Genomic DNA, 24583 nt, shown 5'->3' with positions numbered 1-24583 from the left:
TTGGTTACCTGATTGGGTGGGTTAGGGGTCAAAGTTTCAAATCAAATCAAAGTTTATTTAGACAACCGTCGAGGAATACAGCTGTCTGGGGGGCCGTCACAAAAGGCATCGACATGCCTGACAAGGCGACAGCCCCCCGCCATCTCCACGTCCAGACAAAATGAAAGACTCAGATGACGAAAACTAATTGATCATGAAAGATCAAACATAAAATCCCATAAGCGGTACAGAACACTGTAAACAGAGAGAAAACAATGAACTAAAATCAGACTCTCCCCCACGTAAGACAAACAACAACGAGGCACATCAATTTTTATGCCTGCACAAACATGACAAACAAAGGGGCCACAAACAACAACATAGTGCAGCCAGCCAGCCATCTCTACAAAGAGATGCTGCACAAAAAACAAACACGCTCCATAAGCTAACCTGGCCACCATGGATGAAACCGCTTTGTTGGGGCAACATATTCTGGCACCCGTGTGGGCAGCCTCAACAAGGTATGACTATGAGAGAATCTATAAACACTACAGTCACTGACAACGTGAGAACGGCGGTGCATCTCCTTTGAACATCCGGCCTCCTGCATGTGTCAAGCCTTCCTCCAAAGCCTTGGTTGTGCACGCGCGCGCACGAAGTGCACGAGACGTCGAAGCGTTGTCGACGGTAGGAAGCCCCCCAAGCAGCGCAGAGTTGGCCAATCATTGGCCCATGGCTGGCAAAGTCTTTGGCCAGTGGCTAGAAAGTGGCCAGCCATTGGCCGATGAGTGGCCTTACGCGGCAGGCGGGACAACTGAAACTTCTCCCTGCCGTTCTCGCATTGGCAGCGACTATATTAGAAAGATGGCGGCTTCCAAGGGGTCGTACATGCAATCGTGCATACTCCTAACAGCGTCGTTGATCATGCTGCCAAAGACTGGTAAGCACAGAATGTGGGACAGGCCTTCCAGGCAAGAAGAGAAGGGCGTCTGGAACGGCACCGCCGACTAAAGATTCGCTCTAATTACTGACACACGCCGTGAGATTGCGCAACATGACCGAAAAGGCCGCGAAGCACGCGACCGCGCCATTCGCGCGCTGCGCAAATCCACCCAACCTGGAGAGCTCAATCGGCAAAGCAAATGGCTCACAATCTCAAGGTGGTGAAATTCAAATCCTGCCGGGGGACTGAAGACTTCTTATATGGTTCCCTACGAGCGTAACGCTTTTCAGTGTCGCTTTTTCGTTACAGCCGGCTGCTACAACCGGCTGTTACAGCCCGCGGTTACAGCGAAACGTTACAGAACTAAAATCAACTAATAAACCTTCATGCTGTAAGCTCTAACTGCAGCCAAACGACGATGAAGCTATTCAGAGCGTATGGAGTGACTTTCAAACAGGTTCAGAACAGCTAAGTTTCGCGACCGATGTTCCACACAAATCAGGAAAGTAGCCAGAGCTGGCAGGAACGACGTCAAAACCAACGAGGTAGAGGGGCTGAGAGTGATAAACCGGAAGTTCGGAAGTGGCACCCCCCCGGTTGCCGCCATATTTTACGCAAATGTGACCACTCGTCACGTGACCTCCCAAGAGCCGTGACGTCACAGGTAAGATGGCAGCGCCCAGAGCTGGCGGATGCGAGTTTGTTCGGTGCGCGGTAGCCGTGATGTGCAGCTGCTTTCCGACGACTTCGGGCTTCTTCGTGCTCGCTGACGCAGGTATAATGTGAAAATATGAAGGAATGAGACTTTATACCGTTTTTGCGCAAGATCGCTCTGGATCATCTGGATATTAACGCCTGTGAGACAGCATCAGCTCTGCTTCGCCGTCCCGGTGCTTGGATTCCGGGATGTGTCCGAGGATCGATAGAACTTTGAGTGCTTTTAACATGAAATTTTCGCATTCTCTTAGCTTTGTTTGAACGTTGAATTATCTAAGAATCTACGCGAAATGTATACGTCGCGTTAGGGCCTAAGGGAAGTTGTTTCAGCCCTCCGTCACCGAACAGCCATAGCAACTTTTAGCGAGGAAGCTCCTGCGATTTTAACCTTTTGTGCTAATCCACGATTCTACATTCGATCGCTTTTCTTCCTTTTTTTTGTGTGTGTGTGTGAGTGCGAAGTGCACCCTTATTTTCAGCTACGAGGTTGGCGTTTTATTGAGTATGGGGAAGAATAAATCGTTGCAGGCACCTGCTTCAAAGCTATTCGACTTGCTATAAGAACAACTGTTTTGGTGCATGCATAGATTAACTGCGCATTTTTTCTGTTTTGTAGGATTTATTGCAGCTATACTCTTTTCCATCAAGAGTGCATTGTATTAGTCGGTCAATTATTTAATTGTTCTAATTACCTGGATAAGATGATTCATATTTGCGTCCATCCCTTGCCTGGAGAGCAGTCTTGTTGAAAAATGTTGACTACCATTCCTTTCGGTCTCTTCAATAGACTCTTTTTAAAAGTGTGGGCTGTCTATACTTCGCATCACCGTAACTTGGAAAAGGCCAACCGCCACAGCCCCTCGAGCCAAACAGAGAGACGGAGCGAAGGTGTGTGACAAATCTGTGCAGACGAGCACTCTGGTGATATGCTGTCATGTGCCTCTCTCCAATGTGTGTATTGATTCACCGAGACCGTAGCCTTTGCCGTCTGCCAAATTCTGATAAACAAATTACAGTAGCTACTACTGTAATTACCCCAGGCTTTCATACTTTGGGTATTTGTTCGACAAGAATGTTATGTCCGCCATCCCTGTGAATTCGGCTCAGCACCTATTGGACTCGAATGCTGCATTGGCGTTCGACGTGAACTGGGGCCCATTCGTGTGCTTTGCGCCGAAAAGAAATTGTGACGGTTGTGTTGCTTGATAAGGTTCTGCAAAGGGTCTATTGTGTCATACATATAGGAAGTGTCATGCTATATAACAATGCATCAACACATACTATTAAACTATATGCTCAGAGGTGTGTTTGTTTTTCCAATTAACAAGTTACAGCAGTGTGCTTTAATGCTATTATCATGTGTGTAGTTTTAAGTATCCTCTCTGCAATGCCTACGAAGGCCCCTGGAAGGAATAAATTAATAAATAACATTTTCACATCACTGGAGTTGGTTTTCGGATGCACCACATGTTTAGGAAAGGTTGATTGAGTGCAGCCCCTTGCAAGAAATCTGCCAGTCTGGTATGACCCCTTAATTAATATTGAAGGGTCAGAGAAGCGAGTGTCCTCGTAAGGTCTAGAGCGTGCAATGGACACAATTCTCGGTGTGTAGACTCTCAAGGCATGAAGGCAAGCGGAAATATGTTTATCTGGTTAGTGTATCAAATATGTTTATTTCCACTTGATTACAAAATTATTGATTCTTAGTAAATGGTTCCATAACGAGTTTTTTCTGCGACAGTCTCGTGTCAGGCGTTCAGTCGTAGTACCTGTGGACCTTGTTGTCGGATGACGCTCCTGGCACGTCGGTGTTCAGTTTGGTCGAGTGGCAACTTTGACCGACTGATGCTGTCTTGTAATCATACGTCATGTGCACTGAAGCTGCAGGGCTGGCTTCTAATCCGAAAATTTTCCTGGTAGTTTTCGGCATCAATGTAGCAAGTTCGGGCAGGTATTGCTTACGTGGCTGTGCCTTTTGCTGTACCGTTGACTTGAAAGCTGGCAACAATTTTTGTTTGCTATCCAAGTCTGGTGATGCTTGCAGTTCACTTTTGAGAGCAACCAACCATTCTATTCCTTCAAGTCACTCAGGGGCATTCTCCCTCAAAGTTGGAAATTGTGTGCTTCGTGGAGTGAACACAGAAAATTGGTGTCAGCAAATTTTTAGGTGTTGTACTTGGACGACAACGGACACCAAATCCACTGTCACTGCATCGCCGCTCACCTGCTTTGTCGTGCTTACCTCTTGTTGAGGTGATGGACATGAGGAGCTTTGGGGTAATCAGGGATTCAGAATCTTCGACTCAGCACCTTCGGCATCAGGGACAAAGGTCGCCGAAGGTAATCCTTAATCTCCCGTGGTCGCTCCTCGAGACGTAATCGAGGGTCGTTTGGCACGAACCCTCGCCGACCAAGTCATTGGTACGGGCTGCTTTGGTAGACATGGTAGGCTTCATGCAGTGGTAGCAAAGTGGTTTTCGGTCGCACATTCGCATCACCTACGTTTTCCTCGGTGTAGTTTGTTGAGCACAGTTCTACACACAATGTCGGGAATGCTTCAGCGTTAGAGTGTCTCATTGAATTGGCATTGAATACTAAGGGGCAGCCAGTGGCGGTCGTCGTGCCATTGTGGCGTAAGTTGCCCTTGGTTTGTCAGATGTCGCTTCGCTCGCAGAAGTCTCGGTTGAAATACCTGTCAAACTTGTTCCGAAACAATCTCGGAAATCAAAATAAAAGCCGGGCAACTGATGGCAGGAAGTAGCTTCCTGATCTCCTCCCAGACAACGTCGTGGGTGATGTCGTAGATGCCTGGGAGGCTGGCGTCGAAGTAGTAGCTGGACAACTCGAGTGTCGAGACGCCGGGAAGTTGTTCATAGTGGCAGGCTCGGGCATGCAGTGCACATTCCATGTTGGAAGCCTCAGTGATATGAACACTTCGACTGTTGTTGGGGGGTTGCGGACAAGGCTGCCGAAGGTGTTGTCCCTCACGTGAGGCGCATGGGATTCTTAGGTTCTTGTCTTCTGTAGCATCAAGGTCGGCGTGGGCGTGGGCGTGGGCGCTCGATCAAGCGCAAAGCATCCTTTACGAGTGCGGTGGCGCTCTCATTGGGGCAGTGTCCTGGACAGAATCAAGAATACGGCTCTCTTTCGTTGATGTTGGCTGACGGATGCGCGCTTCAGCTCGATCTTGCAAACTTCCCATGACGTTAAGGAGGATCCATGGTTCTGAGACCAGCGCCGGCAGTTGCTTCCACGAGAAGTATAGGTTCTGCAGGAGCTGGTTGTCTGTCCACCCGATGTGGCGGGCGACACTGTCATATTGTTCAATCCAGTCCTTGACGTCTTCATACAGCTTGCGTGAAAAAGCGTTGGAGTGTGATTTGCGACGGGCATGCAAACAATGGTGGGAGGGGACACGGTTTGCTGCTACAGGTTTGTCATTGTTGGCTTAGTCAGCTTCGGATTTTCTGACAGGAGACCGAATTCCGGTGGTTTTTCCTGGTAGCAGCAACTGGCTCGGATTTCAGGTGCTTCGTGGTGTATTTCCGAGGTTACTCCTTGTGGTACTCGGTCGTCTTGCGGTTGTTTTGCCAGGCTCGGGTCAGGACTTTGCCTACGGTTCGACAGGGGTAAAAGACGCAGAATAGTCCGCCAGTCGTGTCCCATTATCGGGTAACTCGGCTGAAGAGCCGCCGGGTTCACACAGAGTGAAGGGCTACGGGTAAAGTGCCCAGTACCTCCACCTGAACATACGATTACAGCTGAGCATGACCTGCAGTGTCCCAGAATAGTGAATATTGATAGAAGATAGGACTGGAACAAGGATCCGAGACAATATAACAAAACTAGCAGAAGAGAATCTATCCTGACCACTGAAGAAGCTGCAGTGCTTTAGTGGCATTCTGTCCGAATAAATCCTCTCCTTCGAGGTTTGGCGACTACCGTGGACGAACTGAACTGAAATGGATGTGGGACCACTTTTCTGGTAATGAGCCACTGCAGACTGTTGCCACAAAGCGGCGTGAGCTGGGTACGTAACACGCTCGGTGAAATGTCCGGACAGCTTGCAATTCGCGTAACGAGAGTGGATGAAACGTTTGTGTTGACGAAACGTGCGACAGATCAGCGAGATCAATACCAACTGCAACACCTGTGCTCCGTGGAAGTGCACGTCTACGCCGGAACAATTTCGGAAGCAGCACAGCATCACCTAAAGCATGGCACAGGAACTACCAGCTTGAAGGCAGCTCTTCGGTGCGCCGCACACCTGTGCTCCGTGAAAGTGCACTTCTACGCCGGAACAATTTGTAAGCAGCACAGCATCATTCAGCACGGCACAAGAACTACCAGCTTCAAGGCAGCCTTCCGGTGCGCCGCACAACCGAAGTGAGCCCTCGGTCATTTGATCGAAGCTGCACCGCGATTGCACACCGCCAAGCACGACTCAGGCAATTTCCGTCGCTAAACTGTGTATCCAAATATATTGCACACGCTTCACTGCAAACCTCGAAGATTCCGATGGTCAACGAGAGCACAGAAACGTCGCCTTAAATTTTATCCTAGCGGTATCCGAATCAATCCGAGGTCCGAGCAACGTAGGTCAGATTGTCTCATCCGTGGCAATATCCCGGTCGGTCACCAGCGAAATGCACACCGTTTCTCCGTATTTTCACATTATACCTACGTCAAACACCACGCTGAACTCTGAACTCGCTTTCGACCGGCCTCATATGACGGCTTCCGCGTCTGAAATCAACTCGCCGAGACGAACGACAACCAACAAAGCATCCGACAAGCTCCGGCCCAGCTGGGGCCAGCCGCTCCATGGGCGCTGCCATCTTTCCTGTGACGTCACGTATTTGGTTTGGTCATGTGACGTGTGGTCAAATTTGCGTACAATGGCAGCCTCCTTATGGGGGTCACTTTCGAGTGCAGACCGGAACCCCGGTTTATCGCTCTAAACCCCTCTACCTCGTTGGTCAAAACGAACCGGAGCGATCACTTCCCGCGCGGCAAGACGGCCGATCAACGGTGGACCGATTTTCTAATGTGCGAGATTTTCGCGCAGGAAGCGCTCACTCGCGATTGGCTGTCGCACGTCCGAGAGCGACCACTAATTTCTGCGCCAAATAAAAAAAAAAAATAATAAATACGGAAACCAATCCTGTTTTGAATTTCCCATTTTTCATAGAGCAATCGGACGCGAATCAACATGACTTTTTTTTTTCTTTAATGCTTAGAGTCTGTAGATTGAGTTGTGACCATAAATTGACGATCTCAGAAACCACTTTAGTCAATATCACCTATAAGATGAGGCATGAGCGTGACGTCATCGTTAGATGGATGGATGCATGAATGAATCCGGCTGAGCCCTTTGGATCGGGCGGTAGCTTACGCCACCTAGCCATTTTGTTTTACCATTTAAGCGTAAGTCCCCGGCCCGCCCCAAGCGGCGACTCGGCGAAGCTCGACGAGAGCCGCCGCAAATGCGGCAGATGCGTCTGTCTTGGCGTCGCCATATGCAATATAGCATCGCGCTCGTTATGAGATGCCGCAAGACGCGCTTGCGGCAACGCTGACGCGGGCAAGGCGGCGCTGCGTGAACCCAGGAGTGATGACGCTTTGGGGAGGGAAATGCGCAGGTCTTTGTCTTTTATAGCTGGCACTGCTTCTCTTTAAGAAACGTTACTAAAACACTCAGTTGGGAAACTCACCCCTGCAACCTGGACCGCTGGCGTCCACCGAGACCGAGCTAAATACGATAACAGCGTCACCCTTTAGCGACGAGTTGAAACATGAAATTTGCTTTAGGCTACTGCTAGAGTCACTGAATGCTCCCAGAGTACCAGAACTCCCAAACTGGAGGAGCCAAAATGGCAACTCAATGTTTTTTTGCTTTTTTTTTTTTTTTTTTTTTTTTTTTTATCAACGTTACTAGAACTCTCAGTTGGGAAACTCACCGTTGAAGCCTGGGCCGCTGGCGTCCACCGAGACCGCGCTAAATACGACAACAGCGCCACTCATTATCATTTGTCTGTACTGTGGTCACCTTGAGCTTCTAGAAAGCATGTTTTTGCGTAAAAACCAACGGAAAAAACTCTTTTTGTAGTAACTTTGATTGAAGTTTAGTACAATATGAAGGGCGCGCCGTGTGATGCTTTCTAAAATCTTTAGTTTGCAAGGTTTATCGGCATATTTAATATTGTTTTTATAGAACCATTCCTCAGCGGTGATTTCAGGTAGCGCGTCCCAACCTAGGCGCATCTTAATTTGAGTGGTATTTCGCGGCGCGTCCGCTTGGGAGACGGGGGAGGCACCCTGAAATCCCTTCCACCGTATCTGTTTCGGCACCAAAATGGCCAATTAAAGCCAAAATAGAAGTCGCGTGGAGTTCCTCGAGCGGCCGCTGCGGGAGAAATGGCGGCGTGGTGATCGCCATTAGCTCGGTTCAAGAGTACGGATCGGTGCCACTTTTTCAGAGCAGGTTTTATGGCAGTTTCCCAACTGAGTGGTTCTAGTAACGTTGTTCTTTACTCTGGCCACCATCAGCTTTTAAAAAGCCAGCATGTTCTTGCATAAGAATAAACGGAAAAAGTTATTTTTGTATAGGAACTTTTTTGTAGATTAGTTCAGAATGACAGGCGCGCGATATTTTCTAAAATTTTTAGTTTACATGGTTTTGTGGCACAATTAATATTGTTTTTATACAACCATGTCTCACCAGTGATTTCAGGTATGCGCGTCCTAACTTCGGTAGTAATTCGCGGCACCACCCCTTGGGAGATGGGGGTTGCATCTGTATGCTCTATGGACGCTATCGAATGCGATACTCACGTACCAATACGAGCAGCCGTGCAGTTCCCCGAGTGGCCGCTGTGAGAGAAATGGCGGCGTTGCGATCGTCATTAGCTCGGTTCTCAAGTACGGATCGATGCCACTTTTTCAGAGCAGGCTCTATGGCAGTTTCCCAACTGAGCTGTTCTAGTAACGTAGCCTTTAAGTGGGCAGTCCCGTGGACGCAAACGCTTTTTTTTTTCGCAGCCACGGACGCCAAACTTCTGTGCCGGTTCACGCCGAGCTACAGGGAAGGCGTCTACCCCTACGGAGTGTGCACCCACTTCATCTACGCCAGCGTGCCCAACCACCCAAGCGCCGAGAACCGTCGTCACAAAGACGTCCTCTACTCCTACGACCCTAGTACGACTTTCTGCCGCCATGTTCAGACGATTACGAGGAGAAAAAAAACGCGATACGCGCCGCCCATTCTATTCGTAAAGGCATGCATGCATGAAGTTCAGCGCACAGTTAAATCAGCACGAGCGGCTGACTAATGCGCTGGCGCTTCATTGTATGTGTGTCAGCAAGAAAAGGTGGGGTCGCATACATCGGCGCGCAAATAGAGCGATTATTTGGCGCGAAATTAGCGCTTAGTCAGCGGTACGGTGAATGTGTAAACATGTCTTAAAAACCAAAAAAATTATTTTCAGACAACAGTCGAGCCAACACCACCAATAGAATAATCAGAGCCCGCGCGCACAAGAATGTTGGTATCATCGTCACAGTCAGATCGAGGGAGGACGGCGATTGGACCCGATCGCTGCGTCACCATTCGACTGGGCCTCGCGTCCAATCAGCGCGTCGAAAGACGCTCGGCGTCGGGCTCGGGTCCATTGGCTGAGTTGGCGCTCTCCGACTGTGACGAAGTTCCGTGGGAGAATGCTCGCAGGCCTTGATAGGTGGGCTTGGTCGAGCTCGGCGTTTTCGGCTTGCCTCAGCGAGACGCCATTTTCGTGACAGCTCTAGACCCTTTTTGAAAGAGTATGCTCTCTGTTGGCTGCAGCTGTGCAATCTCTGCACAATGGCGGACAAAAACCGCAATCGTCACGGCACACTTTATCCGTTCGGTTGGATTAGAAGACACTTAAAACTGCTTGTGTGTAGGAATGCGAAAGCATTCCGGCAAGCAGCGCACTAGGTCTTCCTTTTTCGCACGGCGTTCCCCCTGCGCGGGCGCGGCGAACCCCGTCGGCCTCACGACGGCTTCCGTGACAAAGCATCTGCGTTGCTGTGCTTTTCTTTGTGTTCTACGTCTGAGGCGCGTGCTTGATGACGTATTGGTGTGACCATCTATCGGGCACTATGCCGCCGCTTTTTCGCGTAATGGTGCAAGTATGGCTTTGGCCTTAAAACACAGCCCAGAAAGAGGAGACGAGAGCAGTGAAGTTGCATTTTCGACGCGGTCTGATTGACTCGTCGGCGTTAGCCGCGCTTCGATGCTCGCTGTCTTGTGGAACGACTTGCGCGTTCAACGGTGTCAGTTGTGCCGTGGTGCCGTGGTTCCGACCTTCTGATGATCCGTACGTGAGTTTCGGAAGGGGTCAGTTCTTCCTAAATTGAAGTGTTGTATTGTGATTGTACACCAATTGAGGCTTTCCCCTCTAAACGTAGCGAGTAAATTGCATTTGTGTGAAACTAGACACCAATTGAAATTGTCCCGCTAGCGTGGAAACGCCTCCCGCTAGAATTAGCGGGGAGATTGATTTGGGTCCCTCGGGTAAATTTGACTGTGAAGGGCGGAGGAACACGATTTTATTGGTTAGGTGACCCAAAGAAATCCTTTCGCATTTAACATTTCACACAGCACTGAGAGGAAACATTTTCCCAACAGCAGAACGTATTTACACGGAACTCATTACAAGTAATCAAATCTTCACTTCTTCGCTTTGTCCTTGTCCTTCGATACTCCTATCCAGTCATGAAACAACTAGCCCAACTGAACATTTTGTTCAAATTACTTCTAATCGATTATTTTTGGTGTAGTTTTGTAATCCTTTGATCGCATTCATATAAAGTAATCGCAAGAGCAATATGATTACTTTTGGAAGTACTAAGATTTCTCGTGACCATTACCACATTTCTCTTCTTTCTTAATGCTTTGTTTCTACAAGCTTTTTGCCGAAGAATGCCCAAACCGAGGCTCTGAACAGGAAGACTGTCCACCAAAATCAGTAGATTGAGAAGGTCATTAGTCTCTAGTTCTGTGATTCTACACCAATATCGGACACTATACGAAAGACCTGTTTTTCAAACCGGGGGAGGTTTGAAACTATCAGGTAATCGGAGAAATAGCTATTTTTTTCTCAAGTAACGGTCAATTTTTTTTTGTCAAGTAATCGAGCAATCTAATTGAATACTTTTTAACCAAGAGTGAATAAAATTGTCATCGATTACTTGTTTTTCAGTAACGTGTACAAGAAGTGAACAGAACCCGCGTCACAAATATCCTCCTCCGCTGTTGCGACAGCGCCAGGATGGCGACTTACGACATTATTACGCTTGTACGTCGTCATTAGGTGGAAAACGGAAGACCATTAATGTAAGCGTCAAAAAAAAAAAAAAAAACGGCGTCAAAACTGCAAGTTATTTGGCCTTCCCTGTAGATATGGGACATGGTTCAGCGATGATCAAACACGTTACGGAAACACCACGAACACCACGTTGGTGCGCTTTGGCGCTGTACGAAGTATAGAACTGAGAGACGTCCATGTCTCCGAGAGATGCTCTGTTTCCGTGCCTTTCAACGAGCGAAATATCATTTGGCTCCTATTCCGAAATGCACCCAGATGCCTTTCGGAAGTTCCTGCACGTGCGCGAGACCGCGCCCGACGTCCGTCTTCTGCTCTCCGTGGACGTGGAGGCCATGCTGCGGACCGGCTGGAGTGCCCAGCGCTTGGCTAAGGACGCGAGGGTCTGGCTGGACAGGAGCGGCGTCGACGGACTCCATCTGTCCGGGCTGGATGTGTTGCCCAGAAGTATCCATAACGTCTTGGGCATCATCACGGTGAGCGCAGCACAATCACTATGAACATCATCATCATCATCATTAGGCTACGTGGCGCAAGCTGCCACCCGATTTAAAGAGTATAAGCCTTTAACATCTACCCTCCGTCCAGCCAGCCAGAACAACCGGAACGAGAGCAGTATTACAGTACTGCCATCGTTGCAATCACTATTATCATTATCACCATTATCAACCACTGTCACCACTGATCTTGTGGCAGGCTTAATCGCGGATCGGCAGCCTGTCGGTGTAACGCTACCTATATATATAGACCATTCCTCTAAGTGTTCTAAGGGCGGCGCCGTTGCGCTACATCCGGGCATTTCAGCGAATTTGGTGGGGTAAAAGAGGGAGAGGACACGCGACTGATCAACCCGATCCCCATAGCAGGCGCCAAACCGACCATTCTCCATTTTTGTGTAGTATCCGTGGGCTGTGCCGAACATCTAGCGCTCGCTCGCTGCTGCCGATGTGAAGTGGTTAGAGTCTCTAGAACATTTATGTCTACTCCAGGAACAATCTTTTTTGCTCTGTTGTCTTATTTCAGTAAACAATCAAGTAGCTTACCTCTGTTCGGTTATTTCAATACCAATGGCGTTCCCCGGCACTACTGTACCTCAACCGCTGCGTGTACTGGGTCAGCTGACAACATAATCCTGATAGTACACTTTTGAGTTCAAAAATAGCCTCGCTTGTTTTTTGTACACCACCATGCAAACGTCATTTTGTTTTTACCCCGGGGTCAAAAACAGTAAAGCCCAGAGAGGTTTTTCTGACGTGTTCCCAGCCATATGTAATAGAATTTTGTTAGTCAAAGAAGCGCCGTGCTGCATTACTTTATTTTTTATAAACTACAATAAACAACTTTGCACTAACTCCGCTGCAGGCGCACCTGCGTCGTAAGGTTTTCGTTGTTTATTGTTGTTCTTGTTGTTTCATACTTGGTCGGCACGTTTTCCTTTATTTTTTTTTTTTTTAAATCGAGATTTCCCACACATACTTGGTAAAGGCCTAAGTCAGTACGAACACTATCTAGCAAAAAGGCTACTGCAACCGTATTCACTTTTCGTCGTAGCTATGACGGACCAATCACATTGTCTACGGGGTTGTACTCACTCTTTTTTTTTTTTTTTATTGCGTGGCAGGTGACAGCAGGATTGTGCCCCGGTTAGTCTCGTTATCGGGTATAACACTGTACATTAACTTGCACATCTAGATCGGTGTATATGCGGCTAGTAGTGCAGAAAGCGACGCAATTTTCAGTCGTGTTTGCACGCCGAACAGGCGTTTGGTACTGCCTGCAGTACCAAACGCCCATTCGGAGCAGACGACGTTCCGGGGTGAGAAGAGAGAAGGCATTCTCCTCTCTACTCGTTTTCAGTAACACGCTGTTTACAAACAAGCCCGCGCGTGCGCAGGAACCGTATTCGAGTGAGAGGAAGCTTCTGCGCATGCGCAGTACCGACAGCAGCTGAGCAGCGCCACCGCGGTGGCGTGACGTCAGAGAATGATCAAGGCCTGCGAACTTACTCCATGGAACGTCATACCGGTCGGATGCCGATGGGTCCTGCACCGCGTTGATTGGAGACGATGCCCAACCGAGCGCTGACGTCAGCGCTCTGCTGTGCGTCGGGTCCAATCAACGCGTCATGTGTAATCTGCGTCTTCGCTCGATTTCGCTGTGAAGACGTCAAAGCAGGCTTTGATTATTCTAGGTCGTGTTGGTCGGTGGCAGAATCATGCACGTGTGGCATCACGTATTTCGGCGACGTCACGCACGCGCAGAACGCTTATTGAGATCGGTTCATTGTGACCATTTAAAATGCCAAGGCGGATACCGGACATACTTGCGTGCGGCGGATATAGGTGGTAGAGCTGAGATGTTAAAGGGATACTACAACAAAATTTCGGCGCTTATTTCTTGGTCTATACGCGTTCAAAAGAGAAGTATCACACCGGACACATCAATATCTTGTTTAAAAAAACGGACACGAAAAGGAATTTTAAAACGAATTAAACGATTAGCAAAGAGCGCCTGGTGGATGTCGCTAAAGACTCGTTTGTAATGCCCGTCAGGAACCTTGACAGGTAGTGACGGTAACTGTCTCTTTTAGAACTATACACGCTTTGAACCTGATGTCATCCCGACAGCTCTACGGCCAGCACAAGAGAAGAGGGAAGGGAGGAACTCCGCATTCAACGTGACACTCTTTTGGGAGTCCCAGACGTTGCTATTCTTTCTCTACACGATTATAAAAGATTAACCGACACTCAAAATTCACAGAAAAGCAGATTCGCGGTTAGTTGCGGTAGCCCGATCGCTGGCGTGCTTCAACCGCTTCGGTGGCTGGAACGGGCGGCGATTCGGCGGCGTAACAGCGAGCGAGACTCGACGAGGTCGCAGGCCGCTCCTTATCTGGAGTGTGTCGGCACCTGGAATATTCGGCAAAGAAGCTTCGAGCGTCGCGGGCTCGGGGCGAGAATGAACAGGCTCTTTCGAGAACAAGAAAGAAAGACGAAATGATAAAAATTACGCCCCGAGTAAGAATAAACGGGAATCTTCTAGAATTCCGTGACTGAGCGTTGTTTGCTCGGCCCTCAGCGCGGCAGTATTTTGAAGTTCGAAAAATGGCCGCCTGAATTGGGCATTAGAAGATGACATCCGCCGTATCGCAGCCTGGTGCTGAGATACGGAGCACGAAGTTAAACATAGGTTTAACTTCATGCTCCGTAGCTTCATGCTTCATACTTCATGCTCTTAAACGTACCTTCATGCTTCATGCGCTTAAACATGGGGCATGAAGTTAAATATAGGTTATGTTCTCGCATACATACGTTTTACGCCCAACAGCAAGCCTGTCTTATGTACATATGACATGAGCGGAAATTCTTTGGCGACAGTATCAGGTGTGAAATAGTTCGGCGTATATATTTCAGAAATTCGCACCTGCACAAAACACGTGGACTACATAACCGCAAAAGCGACTCGGATGCTTAAAGGAGCTGTGCAACGATATTCAAATGGGATGTTGTTCTCTCTACACGAGCTTACTGGCACACCTGGGACTCAAGGATACTCACACGCAACGCCATTGGCCAAGAAACTCCTTTGTTGCGGTGTAATTTCAAGGACAAAAGCGATCATTTTCATTCAATCTCTCCTTTGCAAAATTTGATGACGTAACTCGGGGATCGCAGTACACCCAAGTGACGACATTTGAATGCGGTTCATAGATTGGACCTGAGCATTGCGTGGGCACTCGACTTGGGCTCGTGACAATTGCTAGCTCGAGAAGCATTCGGGTTGTGACCCGTGTCCAATCGCTGTAACGACGAGAACAGCCGAGCCATAACAATGTCTGGAACTCAGCGCGTGTCCTGCGCTTTGCCAACCCCAGCGCGTGGCTATGATCAACACTGGCGGCATATAATCGGCTCCAGATCACGTGACCGCTTGTTCTGGCTGCGAGTTGAGGGGGTGAACGCTGCTCAATTTTCTTTAATTTTTTTCTGGGACTTCTATTGCGTGGGGTGAAAAACGAACGCATGTTTCATAGGTCATTAATGTTAGGGATCCGTTTTAAGCGGTATAGTTGTGCACAGTACAAAAATTGTTCCATCGCTCCTTTGACTTTATTAAAAGAAACTTGAGAGGTTTCCCTATGAATATTAAGAGCGATTATATATTACGTATATTAGACCTATCTTAGAGTACGCAAGTGTTTTCCTGTACCCCAGCCACGCATATTTTGGGAATCAATACAAAACAGAGCAGCTAGGTTTATAGCAAGTAATTACAACTTTAGATCGAGTGTTAGCCAGATAAAAAGAAAGCTGAATTTAATCTCACTAACCCCCAGAGGGAGGTCTGTGCGATTGAAATTCTATCATAGCATCTTTCACAATTACCTAAGAACTATGTGCTGCCTCCCCACTTCACATCAGGAAAGACAGATCACTCGGAAAAGTGAGAGAGTACTTGTATAGAACGGATGTATTTAAAACCTCTTTCTTTCCATCTACAATGACCGACTGGAACTCCCTACCAGAAGAAACGTTCAACATCACATCTACAAATTTGTTCGTTGATAATATCTTTAGTGCAGAATTTTTAAACTTACGCGAGTGTTCTCATGATCATGCCACTGTTCAATTGAGTACCATGTAATCGCTACAAATTTGTTTTGCGCTCTCATGTTATCGTGCCTTGTGCTTTTGTACATTTTCTCGTGTATTCACATTCCTTTCTCGCAAAAATGACTTCTTAGGCGCTACAAGGTAACCTGAAGCAATGAATTAATAAATAAATACTGATTGCCACTTCAAGAGAAAAAAAAGCCTGTTTTGAGCAATACTCGTGCGACGGGCGAAGTAGTTCTAAGATGATTTGTATGTCACATGCAGAAGGAAGCGATGATTTTGGCTTTTGAAACGCGAACGCCTTAATAACATAACATAAAGTTTATGTAAGAATCCACCTACGTATATCTTAATTCAACACAGGTAAAGGGGAGGTTAGTGAAATTTCGCGAAAAGGGAGGCTTTTTTTTATTACGGTTTTTAGGGTGACGGTTGCCACGTTGAAATGTGACTTAGTTGGGTTGGGCGACAAAAACTAAAGTAAATAGCTTAACCATAACTACAATAAAAAATAAATATAGCCAAAAAAAAGTAGGACTACTGGCACGAACTTTTTGACTTCTAGAGCCTTCCGATTCTTTTCCAGCTCAGTTACGTGAAAATAAAACATAGCGGGCAGCATAAAAAAGCAAAAAATCAAAAAAACACCAAACTTTGCGGATTTTTTTTTTTTTTTTTTTTTTTTTTTTTTTAATGGAACGTTATTACTGGCGAATGGCGCCAACTCAGCAATTGGACCCGAGCCCGATGCGGAGCGTCCTTCGACGCGTTGATTGGTCTTGAGGCCCAGCCGAACGCTGACGTCAGACTCGTGCCCAATCTGCGTCTTCGTTCGACCTAACTCTGATGACGTCAAAGTTCTCGTGCACAGGCTACGAATATTCTAGGTGTTGTTGGCTCAGCTCGTATCGAAAAATAGTGCTGCGTTCGGCGAGGGCTCGGATCCAATCACACGCTTCGTGCCCAACGATGTGGACGGATGGACGGGTGCTAACGGCTGTACGCTTTGTGACGGGAGGTAGCTTGCGCCACCTAGCCTAGAAATGCCAACCGACATGTTTTCTTGGCGGGCTTTTAAACAGGGTTTTTTGCAGCACGGTTTTCGTAGCGCCGACAGCATGAGCTTCGTGTCTCGCAGGCTCTTCGCGCCTCTTTCAGAGACCGGTACCTGATCACCATCGGCGTCGATCGTACCCAGAAAACGGTGGAGCAAGATCTCCTCGCCATCCTGCGGTGAGAAATCGGCCGCTCAACGACCCCACTTATTTCAAAGGGGAGTAATTGTATTGTGTGCACGTTTAGAACAGCGGGAATGCAGTTTGTCCCGACGGGCGTCTGCTGTCTGCGCTGAAGATGAGAAATTCACCAGTGTCAATACGACTGAAACGAGAAAACAGTGCAAAATGACGACGGACCAGAGGACAGGCGCTAACTGAAAGCTGAATTTTTTATTAGAAAAAAAAAAAAGTGAAAGCCGTTTACAACTTCCTGTAACGCCGAATTGGAGCGCAGCTCTTGAGGAGGAGGAGTGGAGGGTATATTCCTCCTCCTCCCTCGTGATCATGCCTGCTAGTCCTCCTCCCCTCCTGCTCCCTCTCCCTTTCCTTTACCACCTTTACCGGGCGGGGGAGGAGGGGGGAGGAGGAGGAGCGGAGGGGGAGGAGGAGGAGGGGGTGGGGCGAAGCCGACGCCGACGCCGCACAGGCTGGAAACGGGTCATGTGACCCCCTCCCCCCGAGGTCACGTGACCCGCCCGGACCATACTACACAATGAGGGGAGGAGGAGGAGAAGGAGGGGGAGGAGGAGGAGGGGAGGAGGAGGGGAGGAGGAGGAGGGGAGGAGGAGGGGGAGGAGGAGGAGAGGGAGGGGCGCGGTTACGCCGACGGCGACGGCGACGCCAACGGCGACGCCGACGCCGCTCAGGCTGGAAACGGGCCCCTAAGAGCTGCGCTTTAAAAAAAAAACGCGAAAGCCGCGAAATTTTAAAATAAACCATGGCGTCACGCACTAAGCTCCCATTGGCAAAGATGCTCAACCTCCTTCTGAAACAGGGCAACAGAGGGCGCGCTGGCACACGTGCCTTCCTGTGGATCGGGATATGTTAAATGCTTCACTAATCTCCCTCGTTCCTTTGTTGTTGGTAATGACGCGCCACAAAAACAAGTAAGCGAGGGACATTACTGAAGCATTCGACATGTCACGATGTAAGGATGTGTGGCAGTGCGCTCTCCGTTTCCCTGTTTCGGAAAGAGTGTAGGAGTCTAGTGTTGGTTGAGGCCGGTGTAATACATCATTCAGGGGTTTCGCGGCTTTCATATTTTTTCCAAAAACATTCAGTTGTTGGTCAGCGCCTGGTCTGTCTGTGTGTTCCTCTGGTCCTTCGCCATGAAGCACTTTCGAAAGACTGCCCTTTGCGGACAGCTGGGGAATCCCTGCACAATGGCGGACCAAGAATGATCAATACGTTATGAACTTGCTTTTTTCTGGCTGTTGCGAGTCGTCGATGTGATGTGCGTTATTTGTAATATTTGTACAAACCTTATATTTTGCTGTTGTGTGCTGAAATGTGCGAAATTTCATTTGCCTCGTTGATTATCATAATTGTGTTCTGTTGTGTGTTATTTGTGATTCTTTTTTTTTTTTTTACATTTCCCGCTTTTCTATTGTAATGTTTTGGCGCTGCAGGGTTTTCTGAAAATAAAATAGAGAAATAAATGAAACTGCAACGTCAAGGCACACTTCAGGCGTTTTGTTAGATTAGCAGGCAAAAACAGAAAGGGGCAATGATCACAATAGCGTCACACTTTCGACGCTGTTTTTTTTTATGTTTTTTTTGGCTTTTAGCGTTGACCGCGCTTTGACGTTCGCTATCTTATGGAATGACTTGCACGTTCCACGATGTCAGTTGTTCCGCCGTATTGTGCAGTGGTTCTGACCTTCTAGTAATCGGCACCGTTTTGTCGTTTCAACGCTCCTCCTCTCGTCGGAAATGTCACACGAAACTGTCCACGTGTGTTGGTGATTCTCATCCCGTGCTTTTGAACCTATTTTCACGGCCTCTTCTTTTGGCCATCAGGCGCTGTGAATATCTGGTTCGTTCGAGAAAACTGGCGAGCAAACGTACACCGTGACCGCTTCTGTGCAACCGCGTTGCAACCGCGTGCCGTCGAGAAGTCGCCGATAGACATTGCGTCGCGTGCTTGAAAGGCTGAGACTGGGGCATACCGTAATACAGTTTGTGGACTGAAGTTACGGTCCGCCCCGTTCCTCATAAAACGGAATCCTGCGTATATGACGATTCGATCGCTAGATCGAAATACAACTGCAATCTTTGTTTTCGCTTTCGTTTTATTTTTTGCGACGAACATATCTGCAATTCCTGACACGGTTCCCGTAGGACGGTGGACTTCGCCAGCTTCCAGACGAGCAGGGTAAGGCACACCGACGCACGGACGACCTTGGTGAATCCGTACGGCAAGTACGAAAACAACACCTCCACCTTCTTTTTCGTAAGTACGCGTCGACAAACCTGCCCGGGGTATCACAAGGGGTTCCGTGTTTTCGGGAATTGTTAATTAACCCCGAAAATGAATCTCCGAAGCGGTTTTATCGAAAATCGGAGAAAAAATTGCACAGCTCAAATTAGAGCTGTCCTTGAATAAAAAACAAAAAAAAAAAACACGAGCTTCAAGGAGTTGTTTTTCTTTACACTCTAAAGCTTTATTGTTTGTTGACCGGGAAGGCAGTTCACACTAAACAGTCCGCGAGGCTGCTTCTTGCTTCAAAACCGCACATCTCATCTCCTATTCATTCTTGTTATCGCTACGGGGGCGTTTTACAAGCATTCGGGTCTCGCTCGCATGTTCACTGGATCTAAAGGAATCCCATACCCGAGTGCTGTTTTCTTCAACACAAGCCCCACGATCCCCTATGCCTCGTTCTACACCAAAACTTTACGCCGAAAACCCTAAATCTGTGGAAGGAAAATAGACACCGAAAACACACAACCCTAGCAGGTTTTCCCGCTCAATTTAATCCAAACGATGGTTATGTTAATTTAAGTGACATCCAATGAATTCAAACGCCATCCAATTTATTTCCAGTGCTACCCAATTTAATTCCCGGGTCAGTCAATTCAATCCACAATATATACGTGCACCTATTTGTCTTCGGTGGTCGTGTTTCGCTTAAGTCGAGGTCACACTGTTTATACAGCGACAAAAGACAGTCTGTATAGAGATCCGAACCTGATCCGTCACTACGAGATTCGTGCTTTGAATGCTGCATGACAATGAGTTCAAGGAGAACCTTGTAACCCCGACATTACACTTTTGATAACTTAATTGTTTATACGATTAGATTTTGTTCGAGACAACTGATATTTTGATACCTAGTTCGATTAATTTGAGTTACTAGTCGCACGATTCCTTGATTACTCTTTAGTAAGCTCGAATTATTAGTGATGCGCTCAACTTTATTTTAGCTGAATTGACGTTTTGTTTACTCTTCCTTATTGCTTCGACTTATTATTGATACAATTTCGATTATATAAGTGCAAATACAATTTGTGATTACGGTTTTGATCGTTTCACGCTATTGTTGACATGGCGAACGCGGCCCCGTACATCACGTGACCCCGATCATGCAGTTGAACGCACTCTGTCATCTAGGCAGGCTACAGTGTCCCCAATCCGGATTTGGCCACCTTTCAGAACTACGAAGTGGAGAGGCTCGCCCAGTTGGCAGCCAAGGAACCCAAATCCCGGGTCTGCTTCACTCTGACGCTCGGCGGCAACCAGTTCGAGCTGGAAGACGCGACCCAGCACGGACTCGGAGCCCCGGCCAAGCACACGAAAGACGCCTCGTACTCTGAGGTGAACCGTAGGAACCACTGTTGAGCCACTTATTTACTCCGTGTCACTTTAGGACCCAACCGCAGCCCACGCTACTATCCGCCAATCAAGCAGTGCCTAAAGTGCATCGTCACGGCGCTCGATTTCTTTGTGGGCTTGCAAGCGCCCGCAGTAAATGCTCCATATTCTTGCGTTTTATTTATTTATTTATTTATTTATTTATTTTGACGCGACCACGTCTTATTTGAAAGGGTGCATTACGGCAGCGTATGCAACGGAAATAGACCTCACTAGAGCGCGGTTCTACGTGAGGCACTTCCGGCTCGGAATTTCGGCCCCCCCCCCCCCCCCCCCCCCCTTCCCCTCGGACTGAATGAGCCACCGACACTGACAATGTTGCTCGTGTTCGGCTAAGTACACTGATTTAACCCCTCAAAAGTCTGCATTTGCAACGGTCTCAAAAATAAACAAAATTTCAATCCTTTTGTTTATTTTTCCGTGAAATGTCCTCCTCATAATGAAAGCGCCATCTATCGCACGGAAAGGCAACTGGCCTGGACGCCATCTTGAAGGATACCGCGTCGCCCGTAGTCACCAGATCGCCGATAACTGCGCACTATGTGTTACATAAGCTCGCGACTGATCGGGAAAATCAGCCAATCAATCAACCAATCAATCAGTCAATCGACGTTTATTTCAGTTTGAAACAGAAACTGAAAGTGTTGACTCTAAAATGACAGGATGATGCAACAGCAAGCCTTTCAACTCTCATACGCACGAACATTCACTTATATTCCTAACGACTCTCGAGCGTGGTGCTATAAATTATAGAACTGTTTCACAAGGGCGCCGCCATCTTGAAAATTGTCACTTCCATTGTGGACGAAAACATTGTTTTGCCATCGTCATGCCAATAGAATGCATTTAGGATATAAGCGTAACCGTCGCAAATTCCCATTTTGTCTCTCCGTTATTTATTTAGTACTTGCAGCTGAAATGTTTTATTGTTTTTTCGTCGCCCATACAGGATATGCCTGCCGGTGGCAAAAGGCGAGAGTACGCGAAAAAGGTATATTCTAGATAACATAAATAATAAAGCACAGCATCTGTGTTTCGCCCTTTCTATGTTTTATTATGTCTGTTATCTACTCACTTATCTTTCACGACAAGGTGGCCGCGAGCGCATCATCGAAACACTATAAAAGGCGCTCAGGGAACTAATCCATTCTCACTTTTAATAAATTAATGGTAACACTCTCTTAGTCGAAGCAGAAAAAGAAAGAATTTCCCAGCGCGTAACAAAGAAACGGCACTTACATTGCACCCACGATCTCTTGGCCACACAACGAAACTCGTACTGGGGCGAGGTAGACAAACCGGGAGCATCCTTTAAGATGGCGTCCGCTGCCCAGTGTACCCAGCAAAATCTAGCTTTTCTTCACTGTCGAGATACTTTTTCAAAGGGGTCCATACCTGGAGGCAGTCCAATGCCCGTCGGTCGGCGCCAGGGTGGTGAATACAAGAGCAGAACGCGTCGAATCCTGTGCGCTAGCATCAGTGGTCCCGAGAGAAAGAACAAGAAAGAGCGACAGAAGACCAGAAAAGGCTCGAGATACACCTAAGCACTTTTTATGAGTTGTGAATGCGAAAGCATGCAAGCTGCTCGTCCACTCCCTTATTTCGTGTGCTGCGTACTTTTCGTCGCCGGTCAGAACGCGCGCTCTCCTCGGCGCGCTGACCTTGGACGCTCTGTGTCAACGGCGCGCTGAAGGACACGCATGGGGTGAGCGGCCGTTGAAACCGACACGCAGCGGCCAATGGGAGCCTCGTCGACGCGCGCCAGACAATGGGACCGGAGCCGAAACTCCATCAGCTACTCCGCTCCTTTGGGATCGGGGAATTTAGGTGCTGTTGGCTATAGCTTTTCGCGTGGTTTCGTAGCAGGGAGCTGGCCTCACTTGGAGAAAGCCGTCTGGCGCGGCTCGCTCCATAAGACAGTTAATGCTTTCGCATTAAAAAAGCGAGCAGACGAAAGGTGGGGTGTGTTCGTTTTGCCGCGACGAGTTGAAGTTGCTCGAGCGCTTGTCGAACATGCGCGATTTTGGCATTTTTCTGGGGACTAAGCTACAAGAACTAGGTTTAGACGTTACAGGTGATGTTTTGCTGCTGCTTTCTGCACATTAAGGCGTCGCCAGTGATATGGGCCTATGCGACCACTAACTTGAACCACCAAGGCGTTGGGGCCCGCTTTTCTAAAACTCGATTCCTAATGTCCGCCATAAATACACAGTGCATATATAGACAGCAGCAACGTACATGGCACCTTCTTTATTTGAGAAATACGTTATCGAATTAAGGCTCCAAGTTGATTTGACATGCGGGGCGCGTCACCAAAGCTCCACAAAGTTGATGTGCTGATTTTTTGTCTCACTTTGATCTTTCAAAAGATCTGCAAGCGAGACTGGGATGAAGTGAAATACATCGCTCCAGCGTTGGGCTTCTACGCCCACAAGGGCAAAACTTGGGTCGGCTACGACACAGAAAAGACCATCGCATCCAAGGTGAACCCTATGGCCTATACCCACCTTTCCAAATTAATCATTACATGATAATGTAGCGACCCTTGGAGGCCCCTAAAAATAGGGGCTTACCACCACGCATTTGCCGAACCCAAACCGCATTTACGTAAGAATTACTTCCACCTGAAATGGATCGCAACTTGCGCCCTCTAGGAGACCGGTGGCCACTGAAAACGTCCGCCTGGTACGGCGGATGCTTTCAGTAGAAACCAGTCACCTAGATGGCGCAAGTTGCACTCAATTTCAGGGGGAAGTCAATTTCTTGCAAAACAATCTTCAAGTGTTGGCGCTCGCTTCTCTGACAGAGGATTTGAGAAACACCGTCGGCAAACATGGCGGTGCCCTTGCCTGCGAGCGTAGATCGCTTCGGAACAAATCCCTGGCGGTCGCTGCATTATAAGACACTTTCATCCTCAATGGCTGGTATACAGCTAGCTTTCATTTTGGCCTTACCTCGGCGTCGCGCGCCTGGAAGTCTAATTGTGACTATAGCGTCTGCTGCGTTCCCCATAAAAGGCAATTCTGCATACGACGGTCTGCTGGATAGACGAAAAAATGAAAGGCGTTTACAAATCCCTGTAACGTGAAATTAGAGCGCAGCTCTTGAGGACTCCTCCCTCCCTCCTTCTTTCCTCCCTTACTCTTCCTCCTCCTTCCATCCTTCTCCTCCGTACGTTCCCCTCCCCCTCCTCCCACAGCTTTCCCAATAAATTTAGCTGACAAATTAACGTCAACAGCAATTCCATTCCCCCTAAATTTATCGGGGAAACTGAATTGGTAGTGAGGTCACATGACGTCATTTTTTCCGCTAAATTTAGAGGGGAACTGAATGGCTGTTGAGGTCACGTGTTGTCTATTTTTCCGCTAAATCTAGCGGAGATACTGAATTTGTTCATAGGTGACGTGACACCAAGTCATGTGACGTCATTTTCCCCGATAAATTTAGCGGGGAATTGAATTTTGTTGAGGTCACGTGACGTCACTTTTCTGCCGACGGCGACGCCGCGAAACCCGGAAACGGGCGCCTAAGAGTTGCGCTCTAACATAACTGGAATTTGTATGGGCAGTCCTGCCATCTCTCTCGTTCCTTCTCAACACACAGGTCCGGAAGGCTCTGGAGAGGTACCCCGGTTTCTGCGTGATGCTCGTCCAGGTGGACAGGGACGATTACGAGGGGGCCTGCTCGGAGAAGCACTTTCCCCTGGCGCAGAGCGTCAAGCAAGCCCTCTTACAGCCCCACAGGACCCGCAGCAGGTCATTGCTCCTCTTCTGTATTCCACGCCGTGACGGGAGTTAATCTCCGGTTACATACTGCTTTTATCCCGTCTCCTTTGGGGGCTATAATATATACCGTAGGCTAGGGAGAAAGCCTGCGGGTTCAGTGCCAGAACAATAGCCCGCTTGGCAGAGTAAAAGAGGGAGGAGAACGAGAGCCAACCCACGTCACTCAGAAAATCGCGGCGCGCGACGAACGACCGTATGGCCAAGATAACGCGATCAGAATCCAACACCAATTCAACAAAAACCTAA

The 24583-nt window shown here is 48.2% G+C and overlaps 1 protein-coding gene across 1 annotated transcript in view; it reads left to right on the top strand.

Moving 5' to 3' along the window:
- Positions 1-24350, top strand: part of LOC115316630 (chitinase-3-like protein 1) — a 57164-nt gene extending 32814 nt beyond the window's left edge. Inside the window, exons 4-10 of the mRNA XM_042289351.1 lie at positions 8681-8836; positions 11263-11480; positions 16759-16853; positions 19019-19130; positions 20334-20495; positions 22922-23035; positions 24156-24350. Of these exons, the coding sequence (XP_042145285.1) occupies positions 8681-8836; positions 11263-11480; positions 16759-16853; positions 19019-19130; positions 20334-20495; positions 22922-23035; positions 24156-24350 (1052 nt within the window). The remainder of the gene's footprint in view (positions 1-8680; positions 8837-11262; positions 11481-16758; positions 16854-19018; positions 19131-20333; positions 20496-22921; positions 23036-24155) is intronic.
- The last annotated feature ends 233 nt before the right edge of the window (positions 24351-24583 follow it).

Source organism: Ixodes scapularis, unplaced genomic scaffold, assembly GCF_016920785.2.
Source record: "Ixodes scapularis isolate PalLabHiFi unplaced genomic scaffold, ASM1692078v2 PGA_scaffold12__126_contigs__length_90152505, whole genome shotgun sequence".
In the NCBI taxonomy this organism is placed as follows: domain Eukaryota; kingdom Metazoa; phylum Arthropoda; class Arachnida; order Ixodida; family Ixodidae; genus Ixodes; species Ixodes scapularis.
The sequence above is the reverse complement of the archived record's forward strand: the minus strand, read 5'-3'. Positions and strand labels throughout refer to the sequence as shown.